The sequence below is a fragment of the Gossypium hirsutum genome, chromosome D02 (assembly GCF_007990345.1).
Source record: "Gossypium hirsutum isolate 1008001.06 chromosome D02, Gossypium_hirsutum_v2.1, whole genome shotgun sequence".
In the NCBI taxonomy this organism is placed as follows: Eukaryota; Viridiplantae; Streptophyta; class Magnoliopsida; order Malvales; family Malvaceae; genus Gossypium; species Gossypium hirsutum.
Genome location: NC_053438.1, coordinates 47477179 through 47490187, shown reverse-complemented (window position 1 = coordinate 47490187; position 13009 = coordinate 47477179). Strand labels below are relative to the sequence as shown.

Below are 13009 nucleotides of genomic sequence, written 5' to 3'. Positions count from 1 at the left end.
CAGAAGTGGGCTAAAATCTTCCAAGGAAAGATTCTGGTCCACTGACACTATTTAGCATTTACAGGACCAAGTTCAACTAATAATTGAGCAAGGCAGGCAGGCATCCATGAAACCTAAATGGGCCGCTGTATTTAAGGATCAAGATAAAATTATAAAATTTTGGAGGGTCAAGGTTAAAATTGTTTCATTAAAATGCTTATATTTTGAGGGGCTAAAGAGAAAATTTCCCATTTAACCCCGCAGGCATTAAGCATAGTTATATTCCGGTTTTAGAAAAAAATAAAGAGATACATATGAAAGGAAACAGGAGTTGAACACTGGATATTTTAATTATAAAAGTTGAAACTAAATTTTTAGTTATCATTCCATTTGAGCCGCCAATCGATTTGTGGGTCTGATATTATGAACGAGAAATGTGGAGGCAAAACAATTATGACTAATGGTGAACTCTCTTTATCTGATATAAGTTGAGACTATGAACACGAAAGCCAAAAACCAAAAGTAAATAAATAAATACTACAATGATATAGGAATATTATAGGATTAGGATATTGTTTGCAGCTCAATTTGCATGCATGAGATCCAAACTCTAAAACCTACTGCACATTACAAGCCAAGCCAGAGATAAGGAGATGATGTATATAAGTTGATAAACAAAATTAATAAAAATTTGTATAACCTATGGATTTTCAGAATCTACAGCAAAGGAGTCCCTGCCTCCAACCCCTATGCTTCCGGTAATGTCTCCGATCCGCTTTTGCCATTCTTACTGGACTGCTATTCCATTCAGACTGCAATCTGAATCAAAGGAAACAAGGATTACTTGGTTATAAACAAACAAGTTAGAAGCAAGAAACAAAATAGATGTCGGTAAATTACATTGGAAAGGCGAAGGAACGCGTGCTCGTTGTGCTGCTATCTGATCTATGAGAGAGACTGCCTGAATATGCTATTGGCCCAGAGTAACTTATTAGACCTGTTACAAGGCCAGCAGCAGAGAAACTAGACTCTCCGTTTCCACATTGAAGATTGTTTGAAGAAGGCTGATCAGCTATGTCTTCAAGCTTGGGTGTATGGCCAGTCTCAAGAGCTTCACGATCAAGATTGTGGCAACCCTCATCTTTGCTGCTCGTCAATGCAGAAGAATCAAAGCCAAATGCGATACTTCGAGCTGCCAGTTTGCTATCATCAGATACCTCATTGACAAGGCTGCTGCTGGTAACAGGGCTGAACATGGTAGCTTCCTCTTTCCTACTGTCCATTTCTTCAGCTACAGAGACCGGTGCAGAAGCAGATAGAATTGTCTCCTTGCAGCTATTGTCTGATTCTTTATCTGCAGAAACCAAAGGAGGCATCACCATGACTTCCTTCTCCTTCGAGTTCTGCGTAGAAGTCAAAATACATCATGTTACTTCCTAAGATGTGAACCCCTAACAGAAAAGTAACTTCAACAATCTGGATACTTGTCCTTTTCAGATATTCATAGATTCCTAACTTAGGTGGAAAACAAAATTACAATGGTTTTTCTTCTAGTTACAAATTTTCATACAGAGGGTCCATTCATTATGGGAAACACATAATTACTAGAAAACAAGGTGCCTTCGATGCTAAACAGAAACATGAATGCAAAAATTAGGGGATGATAAAATATAATCATGCATGTTTCCCTGCATACATTGCTGAATCCATATTGTTATTCCAAGGAATTTCAGCATAGTACATCAGAATTTAGTAACTTTGACCAAGATGAGTTTACCTGAAAACACTGTTGTTTGATTCCATCACTTTTGCAATTGGATGACATAGCTTTGGGTTTCACTGTGCTGAGTTCTGGCATGGAAAGCAACTCTCCAAGGGTAAACAACTCTTTGGAGACATCATCTCTGGCCATTTTCATTGTGTCGTCCGTCATTTTCCTAGACAGTATCAAATCCTCCGTATCACATTGACTCGGAATTCTGTTTTTAGGCTCATTTTCTTCTAGAGATAAGGAAATATCTTGGGTACATTTATCAGAAATGGTTTTTTTATTAGAATCACGTTCATTATCAATATCCTTGTCCATTTGATTTTCTTCTGGATACATGGAACCAGCTTGCATAGATATATCACTCTCTAATTTTTCTTTCAGCAGCTTACTGTCTTGATCCTCTTCAGAAGGCAGAAAGTTGCAATCACTCTTCTTGTCCACAACACTGTCAAACAAGAACTTGTCCTGAGTTGGAACTCCCTCATCAATACAGATGTCTTTGACGACATGATATGCACTCTCTTTATAGCAAACTACCAATTCAGGCAATGCACATTCCATTACACTTTTGTCCAAATAAAAAACCGAGTCCTGAAATGAACCCCTATTCTTCAAAGAATGAGAATTTGGTGGCACGAAATCTCGGGCCTCCTTTTCATTACCATTGGAAAAGTCATTTACACTCATAGAACAATCAAGTTTTGATGCTGGCCATCCATCTCCTGTCTTCTCTAGATATAGCATGGGGTCCGTATCTCCATCATTTCCTTTTATATCATGCATTACTCTGTTCAAATCATCCTTTACAAATCCTTCTGCATTCAGTCCAACAGAATCCCGAGGCTTCTCTTTTTTTTTGAAAGGTTTAGAGTCTATAAAGGAATACGGCTTTGAGTCACTCTTGAGGCCTATAGTTGAATGGCAAAGTACTTGTTCACTATCTGCAACCAAAACATTCACGAGTTAGTAACATCTGAAAGATGAAAATGTAGACTAACACATCCGAAACCATGTTAAACATCATATGCAGTCAAATTTTGAAAAAGAAGTGCAGTGATAAACTAAAGCAGAACTGACTTCCAGCATACAAAGAAAACAGAAAGCAAAGATAACATATACAAACAGAGAGATCGAGATGATGAGAAGGAAAATTAGAAAATATATTATTACCAAGTTTCATGTTTTACATCAATAGGCCTTGTGGTTGCTACGAGTTGATATCTTAAACCATATGGCATTTGAGAACTACTCTGGCCATGAAATGCAGGACAAAGTTAGATCATCATCAACCAACTCAAAATCATCGAAAAATGATTGAATAGAAAACAGCTATTGCCATTGGCTGACATATAAAAATACAGAGTTCATAAAAAAAGGATGTAAAGATAAAGCAGCTCATATGATCAATTGAAACTGCCATGTCATAAACGATGGCTTCCACAAACATTTTTCCAAGCATAGAAATATACAAACCGAGCAGCTTTAACACAAAAAACTAACTGATCTCCAAAGAATAAAATTCAAAAGCAAAGAAACCCAAAGCTAAAATGACCAGTGATGAAGTAACAAAAACAGATGAGAAGAACTTTGTAAGCAAAGCTCATTTATCATCTTAGAAAACCAACAATTTCCACCAAAATTTGAAGCCCTAAAAAAGTCCAATCCACAGTCGGTTACTTCTAGCTAATAATTTATTCAAATATATACAGCAATAACAGAGTAAAGCGCAACAATCTGAAGAAACTGATTCATGACCAAAAAATATATTTCTGTTCACCATGAGGAATCTTTTCTTAGTCAGTCCTCAATAAACAAAAAGACAAGAGAGGGTTTAAAAAAAACTTTTTGAAAAGCTTATATGAACTTACAACCACTAAATTATAACTCAAAAGCTTTTAACTGATTTTAAAACCCTAAAAAATGAAACCTTTTTTTTACAACAATGCCGCAAGATGTTCTGTTTTCTAGCTCTAACCAGATCTAACATATTATAATTATTTTTATAACAAACATCCCATATTTTATATAACTCTCAAACTCAAGAAAGCAAAGACGTAAAAACCAAAAGGAGAGAATATCAAAGATGTGAAGCAGATCCCAACAAATACAAAAAACCATGAAAAGAGAAACACAATCATACTAAAAGATAACAGAGTTATTAAAATTACTAAGCTAAATTATAGTTTTACAGTACCTCCTTCTTTTTGGTTCTTCTCTGTTGATTCAGTGCTGGAACTTCCACCAATCTTCACTGCAAAAGCCAAGTGAAAACATAAACAAGGTTGTACATGAAACAAAGGGACCTTAAGGGTGAGGAAGAGTCTTTGGAGTTTGGGATAGCTCTAAAGGAAACAAAGTAAATAATAGGAATAAAGAAGCTTAAAAAACAAAGCTCTAAACCCCAGCTTTGGGTGTTTTAAGAGGGATTTTCACAACAGATGAAAGAAAGAAAACAGAGATTATTAAGGAAATGAGAGAGTTCTTGTAATTATCCAAAAAAAAAACATCGAAATAAAAAGGGTCAAAAGTCCAAAATCTCTACTTCTATGTGCTATTAATGGCCATAGCAAACCAAACAAACGGCTCTATTTGTTTTCCCTGATTATTTATTTTTGGGTTTTTGAGAGAGAACCACCCACGACAAGCCTTTTATTTATTAGACTCAGTTTTAGCATTAATTATCCCCAACCTATTTTAGAACTATGTTTAACCACACAGAGAACGCCACTTTACCTGATCAGTTTCTCAGAAATTTTAAAAAAAGAAATTAACATTTTCCTTCCAACCAAACAGCAACAACATCAAGAAGAAGTAAACAAGAAAAAGAAAGCCCCCAAAACAATTTTTTCCCTTTTTTCCCTTTCCTTTTGACTTTTTTTTTTTGATTTGTCGAAGCCGACAAAGGTGTCGGAAATCTCAGCTCTGTTCTTTTAATTCAAAACAATTTTGTTTGTCTTGTTTTTCGCCGGAGAAATGAAATCTTCTGTAATCAGTTGTAAAATAAAAAGCCGGCTGAGAAAGTAAAGCAAAAAGAAAGGGGAAGTTTTAACGTGTATGCGAAACCAGTGAAGATATGATGAAGATGACGATGATTTCGTTCACACGTGTTAAGTTTCTTTAAAAATAACATCTTGACTTGTGAATAGAGGTATCCATGCACTGGGTGGAAATCTAATTCCAAAAAATTTAAGTTTATTTTATTAAAAAAATAAAAAATATTTTATATTAATATTATATTTTAATAATTAAATTTAAATACAAATTATTTAATTTAAATTCAAAATATTTCTAATCAACTTAAAAACAAAAAGCTTTCATAAAAAACTTGTTTAATCTATCTCAATTTTGAAATTGAGCAAATTAATTTTTCTTAACAAGATCGGAGCAATTTAATCTGTCGTTTTTTTTAAAAGTAAGTAACTAAGGGTAATTAATTTATGTTAATGTCTTATGTCAATTGTACATAATTTTAATTGATATAATAATAAAATTAGTATCAATATTTACATATTTTATTAATTTAGTCTTTTTCTAAAAAGAAATTAAAAAATTTAGTCTTTTTATATTTACGCATTTATATAAATATTGTAGGTTAAATTAAAATAAAAATTTTGAAAATGTAAAAGTTTTGAATGCTAAATTTATTATACCGTAATTAATTATTATGAAAAATGGTTGTTAGGCTGGGCAAGCCACTAACTGTGGACAAACTATGTTGAAAATGTGTGATTTTAGTTCTAATTTTAAGTTAGTTTGATAAAAGAATTTAATGTCTTTTGGGTTTGTATTAATTGATGCCAACTTATATCAACCCCAAAAGCTGTGCTTGTGTTTACAAGAGCCCACCGTAAAGACATTTCCTTTCTTGTGTGAGGATTTTATAAGAGACGCGTGTATCCATCTTGTGATGGTGACGTATGTAAGATGGTGGAAAAGGCTAAAAATAGGTGGCAACGGATTTCAGGATGTGGAGGTACAATTAGGTACATTTTGGATCCCCCAACTTATTTTTGTTTCTATTACGCGTCATTATCTCACTGGTTCACCATATCCTTAGGCAGCCAAGAAAATTTAAAGTCTTTAAATTTGTTCCAATCGGCTAAAAGATATTGAAGTATTTATTTTGAGTAGAAGAAATACAAAAAAGAAGGGTTGTTTACATTGCAAATGCATCGGGATTGGGGATCTCAAAACATGGAGGGTTAAAAAATACCATAAAATATAGTACTGAATTAACAGTTTCACATGTACCACAACCATTTCTATATTCTATAGTTAACGGTGGTGATATCAATTGTTTTCTGTTTATCATATGCATTTGCACGTAATTCAAGTGATTGGGATTTGATTAGTAAAATAGTCTAGAAAATGCATTGGATCATTTGAATCTACCTATGTGATTTAATATGTAAGCAACTAATTTAGGTTTCATTTTCATTTCTTTTGACAGCAAGTAATTCTTCCTCTTAAATAACTAATCCCCAAGCAAGATGACTGAATTCGCTTTCCTGAAATGGACAAGTGGGGGACAATTTTTGCTGATTTCTGCCTTATTTTCTGATGGGAACTTGGTCGGCCAATGCTGTCGGTTTTTGGCAGCTATTATACTTCCTACATGGCTCCAGGTTTCTTTTTATATATTTTTTTATTTTTATTTGTTCAAGTCAGAAAGTAATCTGAATCGTAAATAAGTATATTGAGATCAACAATTCTATTCCAAGTCATATATTCAGCACCAACAGTTCGTTCGGAAATATTTTATTTTCTTGTAAATTCAAGTCCAAAGATAATCCATAAGTGTATTAAAATGAGAAGAAAAGTCCATATATGCTTCCAAATCATATGATCCAATAAAGCCGATAATGGAGGGTTTTCAGCACTTGGGGTTGGTTCCTGACAGCCAAAGGAATGTCGGCAAATTGTGCAAGTTTCTTAATGGCCAAATCATTTCTGGCTAAGTAGCCCCACATGGAGACTAGAATTAAAGAGATAAAACCGAAGTAGCAAAGTATAAATATTGAACTTCTTTAATTACTCGTATAATTTCGTTCATCTATCATCTAGCTTACTACAAATGGATCGAGGTAAAACAAGCCTGGATAAACCCATACAAGGCATGAAGCAATTATGTATGGACGCCGCCTTTTTTGTCAACCATCTCTGCCTATACTGCTCTTCAGTTTCACAACCGAAATTTGTCTAGAAGCCGCTGATTAACTATGGTATAGATTCTAAATCAATCTTCTGCATTGACGGCTTTTGCTACAGAAAAGTGGTCGATCCAAAAACCGACCCCAATCAAATGAAATCATTCGGTTTTCCAATTTTAATGCTCAGCTCACCTAAATATGCAGTTATTGCATTTTTCTGCCAGCCCTTGAAACTCCTGAAATCAGGAATAAGCATCAAGACAAAAACTGAAACAGTATCTAAGATGTCAGCAGGAGAAATTATAGCAGATAACAAGTCGCGGCCAAACCGATTGATGATATCAATTGGAACAAATTTAAAGTCTATACTCCAGATTGTTTACCTCTTGTTTTACTTTATCCCCAATCTAATTTCTTTCACCAATCTCACTTTAAGACTCCACTATCTCAAACAGCCACTGACAATTGTTCCAAGTGACCAAAGAAAAATGAAAAATCTAGGAGTCACTATTTGCATTTTTTTTACTTTCACAATCCATTGTGAAACGGAGCACTGAGTCCTGGAAACAATTAAGAACCAACACGGTATATGCAAGTTTGCCTATAAGAGACGTGCTGTAAAACTTGAAAGCTAGATGGGGAAGGGCACTCAAACTCATTTTTATCACTTTACATACCTAATTTTATTTACTTTATTCTGGCTTTTTAGTTTCCCAATCCAAACTTCAAGGGCTCCGTGACACAAGTCAGTATCTGTTGCACAAATTTACCCAGCTAAAACCACTTATGACTGAAACAAGCAACTCCTGGACACTCGGTCAACTGGTTCCAGCTGTAGCCAAATACTCGGGACAAATTTCTAGATACTGCAACATATAACTAAAATCGTAGATGATAGAACCATGAGTTCATGTAATAAAATTATCAGTTAACTTACTTGTGGTCAAGATGTGCCAAAACATCCCCACCAGGGAAAGCTGATTTTGTAGCCTCAATTGCAACTTTTATCGATTGTCTCCATGTCCCACCAATACCATCAGTATTTCCGTTTTCTTTTGACTGACTTGGATCTTCCATTGGCAAAGAATATCCTGAAAGCAGGTGGCCCACCCAAACACCTTCTTTCCTGCAGTTAGTAGTTTACAAAAAAAGAAAGTTTATTATTCTTTTCCTAGAAACAGGAGAACAAAAAACTTAAAAAGGCATGTCAATAAGTTTGGAATAACAGGAGATAACAGGAAGAAATATCAAGATTTGGAGGTGCATGGCCAATGTAGAAAAAAGCTAACGGTAACAATTACTTACATGACTATATCCATATGCCGAGGTGCGTAGTGTCCACCACCAATTCCGAGAAGCACTTTGTTTCTTTCATCCTCCCTTGAGTGTCATGAATTTATAAAACACCAGGTTATATTATCATGAATGAGAAACTCTTTGTTTCCAAAAACCAAACAAAAGAAGGAATAACAGAAAATAAATCAAAATTAAGTGCTTGATTACCAATAAGAATACCAGGATAGAAATCTCCAAAGATAATTGAGTTTAATAAAAACATATACAGTAAAGGAACAGCAAGAAAAGCTTAATGACTTTTATGTCAGTTATTAGGTCAGTACCTGCCCCACTTTCCGACTGCAGCACCACCTCCGAGCCCAAGTCCTTCCCAAACTAACTTTAAGCACAAACAGAAAAAGTTAGGGAATGAAGTCTTCACTTCCAATAATCTATCTAATCTCCTTAGTGCCACAAATTAGGTTCAAGTTGAAAGTAGCAAAAGTTTATCCATGTTCAACCATCAAGTTTTTTGTATCATCTTAGTTGGGATGTTAAAAATAAAACTGAACACGAATAACAACAACAATAGAGGAAAGAAAACAAATGGGCTGTGCTAATGAAAATTTATTGAAAGAAAAAATATGATAAACGTATACTCAACTAGAGCAATGACTTTGGCAGCATCTTGCCTCTTCCAGTACTCATCAGTGCTGCCTAAAACAACAAAAAGAAAGCATATTAAGCACAGAGAAAAAGGAAAATAATTAAATTCTAGGAACACCAGCAGAAATCCATATGACACAAAGCTAAGTACTAATTGCTATCAGCACCAAGCAGACAAAAAATTGTGTCACAGAATTAAACGGCATAAAAACTCTTCCAGATGCAATCAAGTAACCATGGAAACTACTGTGTTCTTCATTCTGGTAGCAATTTATTTAAAAGCAAAATAGTCACATGGTAAGCATAACGCAAATGATGACCTAAAACTCGATTACTAAGCATAACGCAAATGATGACCTAAAACTCGATCACTGACTATGAATAAAAATGAAATGCATGACTGATAATATCAGTTGAGGGGAAAGTTCACCTCAATGAAGTAGTACATAAAGGAAAAATGAATAAAATCCATATCCATATATCAATTTAACAGCTCAATTTGTGTAAATGTATAGGTATACTAGCCACATAATTTATCCCTAAACAACAATCCAAACTGAATTGTCAAAGATTCACCATATTAACCGCCTTAAGGAAACCTCAAATTGCTAATCACATAAAGATTTTTATCCCAACTTTGTAAAACGAAATGCAACATCCATCCCGTCCCATGTCAACCAAGATAGTAGCTTTTCCATTTATTTATTCACTATTAATTTTTGTTTCCAAATTAAATTTCCTACAAGAAATTATTTAACAGCAGTGGATTACCAATCTCAAGGAACATAGTTGGTTTGATTGTTATAGGTCCATGATGTGTACCCTCCAAAGTTATCTACAACCAAATTTAAAAATAATATTAGTAAGAGAGAAAGGGAAAAAATTGTACTAGAAATAATCATTAATTAAAATGACCTCAAATTCAGGAACCAAATTATGAGACTGGGCAAGTTTCTTCAAAAGCCTAAGCCAGGGCCCTATCCTAGGGTCAGGCGGCGCAGCCCAGCCAGGCCTTCCACCCTGTGGCGGAACATCTCCTTCGCGCAAATGAGGCACCCCTGCCTTTCAAATAATCAGAAAGTAACAAATATTTGATTTAATCTGAAGAATTTTTTTTAGAAAAATAAAGGATACCGATTGGGTGAACGGTGAGAGCAGGGCGGTTGGAAACAGCGGTGTGTTTGCTGAAGAAAATAACCTCATCGACAGCCTCGCCGGTGGCTTCCTCCCAACGGCGATCCAAATCGTCCTCTTCGACAATGCCTTTGTCGTGTTGAAGAAATCGCACATTTTTATTAGCAAAACTTTTGATTCCCTAAAGAAAGAAATGAATAAAAATTAAAAGAATCGTAGAGATTAAGATGTGTAATGTCGATGGAAGTAAATTAATAAAGGACCTGTTGCAATAAAGAGGGAGCAGGGACGGGGAGCCAACCGGGCATGGCCAAGAGGGCGTAGGCCGGATTGATTGAGGCTGGATCGCTGGTTGTAGCTACTACTATCGTCACCATTTCTGCTTTTCTTTTGCGTCGAAATTATGTCTGATTGAAAAAAAAAATTTTATGGTATTTAAAGTGCTGAAATTCAGTGTTCTATTTTCTGGCTAGCCCACAGGTTTCGCCCAAGCCTACGGGTTTTGACGAGACAGGCACGCGTGAATGTATTTCTTAGCGGGACTGAACCCATCATACGACGTCTCAAGCTTCCAAGCATACAGTTGCCGTTCTGTTTTTTTTCTTTCTTAATACCACGTTTGAGCTAAATTATCTCTTTTTATTTTTTTTCAGTGTGATCCTTGTAGTTTATTTTTATTATCAACTTTACCCTTATACTTTCATCTCCTTAATCCCCGTTACCCTAGCCCAAATTTCAATTAAAAAATTAAAGCAACCAATGGCACACTGCCATGTGTCAAGAAAAAGGAAAAAATACTTAAAAATGTTTTAAAATATAAAAAAATCCCAAAAACCATAAAAAAATCGAAAAAAAGTCCCAAAATAAATCTTAAATTTTCAGAAAATTAAAAAAAACTAAAAATTGGTAATCTGTTTTAGAAAATTATAAAAAAATTAAAATTATAAGCATGTAAAACATAAAAAATAAAAAATTTCATAAAATTTTAAATATATATTGGGAATTTTATATTTTTTAGAAATTTTTAGAATTTTATGATATTTTTTTCCTTGAAAAATCTTAAAATTCCTTTAAGAATTCTAAAAAGAATTCATAGTAATCTTAATATTTCAAAAAAACCTAAAATTCAAAATAAAAAATTTTTAATTTTTTTTATGTTTTGCATACTTATAATCTTAATTTTTTATAATTTTTAAAAATAGATTATGATTTTTTTATAAATTTTTTAGTTCAATTATTTTGGGGGGCTTTTTTGGATTTTTTTATTTTTTTTCATTTTTTGTATCTTTTAACATTTTTAAGTGATTTTTTTACATGTGGCAATGTGCTATTGGTTGGTTTATTTTTTTAACAAAAATTTAGGTTAGTAACAAGATTAACGGAATGAAAATACAAATGTCAAACTAATAAAAAATAAACTACAAAGGTCAAACTGATAATAAAAATAGTACAGGTACCAAAGTGATAATTTTGTAACACCCTCATACCCGACCCGATCACCGGGTCAAAATATCGAAACACTACATTTATTACCGAAGCAATGACAATTTAAATTCAATTAATTTTATCATTCCATTTGAGTTATTAGGATCATCATACATTTCTAACACAATTCAAACTAATATCTAAATTTTATACGAGCTTCTAACAACTCCACTAATAGTCTATGATTGATCAGGGACTAAATTGTGAAATTCCTAAAGTTTCAGGCTGACGTCGCAACGTTGGGGGTCCCATTTTGCAATGTCACTTACTATCTTATGTCGTCACGACATGGTAATTTCGACATCGCGATGTGCACTCTGTTTTTATAAATTTTCCATTACTTCAATTTTCATCACCTAAAACCCTAATCAAATATTAGATTCCAACCAATTTAACCAACATATAATTCATATAAGCTCAATTCCAATCTTAATAAACAAATAATTCATCAAAAATTCATTCAATTGTGACAAAGTTTATAAGATTAGCAAGAGTTGCAAGTTCTACAAAAAGATCCATCAAAAGACTTATATTCACAATGAGACTTTACCTATGTACGTGTCATAACTAGCATCAATATTTTCAAACCATAATTTCTTCTGAGCTTGGGACGTGATGAGATGAGCTGACGTCGATTCTCCAGTCTAGCACTTCAAGTCTAACCTTTACCTATGCGTTAGAATAACGCGTTAAGCTTATGACAACTTAGTAAGTACTACAAAAATCAAAGTTTCTATTTAAAAAGTCAAATTAATGTTAGAATATGAATAATTTCATAAAGCTAATACTAATAAATAAGGATCAATTCACAAAGCTTAATCACTTATCGAATCTATTGACAATTTTCTCTTACCATGTTTTACTTGAATAGCCCATTGTAGACTAAAAGAACATACAGGATATATGAAATAGTCACAATATTGCACCAAAGTTCCATTTTCATTTGCACTGAAGTGCCACATTTCAAATGCATTGAAGTGCCACATTTCATGTCACACCCCAGAATTGGCAAATCCAATTAAGAATGAGTAATGCATGTTAATTCTATTTTGGCGCACTATGATAGCATGATCCGCCACTCAGCTGGTTGGTTGGCGAGATAGAGTTTTGGTGCACTGTGATAGCATGATCCACCCAATGGCAGTATCTAAAGATTTAATTCCAAAGTAACTTTAAGTGAAAAAAGAGTTCGCCCCAGAGTTTTGGTTAAGCCAAAGGACCTACCAAGTTTATGAGAGAGTGGTATGAAACTTAATTGTATTTAAGACCACACCATATGTGAATCACCGCCAAAGTGTAATATGTTTGGTTTGCTTGAATAATATTCAAGTTTATTCTTGCAACAGGTTTAGTTAGGAGTTGTTGAGGCTTTGCAGCAACACAAGCAGATAGTAGAACGGAGAAACATTACTTATACGTTAAAGCAAGCCAACTAAATAAATCATCACGGTAGCATGGTTAGCCATCATTCAACAAGAGTCAATTGGATTGAATTGACCCTCTTCTTGAATGGTCAAACTATAGCAAAAATCTTTATCGGCTTCTCTTT

The 13009-nt window shown here is 34.0% G+C and overlaps 2 protein-coding genes across 6 annotated transcripts; both read right to left on the bottom strand.

Annotated features, from left to right (window-relative positions):
* Positions 1-502: 502 nt before the first annotated feature.
* Positions 503-4841, bottom strand: LOC107936401 (uncharacterized). 3 transcript variants are annotated; one of them, XM_016869126.2, is made up of 6 exons: positions 4484-4841; positions 3945-4001; positions 2921-2995; positions 1757-2691; positions 880-1382; positions 503-798 (listed from the first exon to the last, which is right to left on the bottom strand). In XM_016869126.2, exons 3-6 carry the CDS (start codon positions 2928-2930, stop codon positions 690-692), a joined length of 1557 nt encoding a protein of 518 aa, XP_016724615.1. In that variant the 5' UTR covers positions 2931-2995; positions 3945-4001; positions 4484-4841; the 3' UTR covers positions 503-689. The 3 variants fall into 3 exon arrangements, with proteins under 3 accessions (XP_016724615.1, XP_016724621.1, XP_016724645.1); XM_016869132.2 differs by having other exon boundaries at positions 2921-3000; positions 4484-4836; XM_016869156.2 differs by lacking the exons at positions 2921-2995; positions 4484-4841 and having other exon boundaries at positions 3945-4444.
* A 1910-nt stretch (positions 4842-6751) lies between these two features.
* LOC107936385 (D-aminoacyl-tRNA deacylase) lies at positions 6752-10638 on the bottom strand. 3 transcript variants are annotated; one of them, XM_016869112.2, is made up of 9 exons: positions 10239-10638; positions 9976-10156; positions 9757-9899; positions 9613-9676; positions 8840-8892; positions 8520-8575; positions 8206-8280; positions 7838-8026; positions 6752-7136 (listed from the first exon to the last, which is right to left on the bottom strand). In XM_016869112.2, exons 1-9 carry the CDS (start codon positions 10350-10352, stop codon positions 7049-7051), a joined length of 963 nt encoding a protein of 320 aa, XP_016724601.1. In that variant the 5' UTR covers positions 10353-10638; the 3' UTR covers positions 6752-7048. The 3 variants fall into 3 exon arrangements, with proteins under 3 accessions (XP_016724601.1, XP_016724608.1, XP_040944543.1); XM_016869119.2 differs by having other exon boundaries at positions 9757-9878; positions 10239-10582; XM_041088609.1 differs by lacking the exon at positions 6752-7136 and adding an exon at positions 7605-7653 and having other exon boundaries at positions 10239-10582.
* Between the last annotated feature and the right edge of the window lie 2371 nt (positions 10639-13009).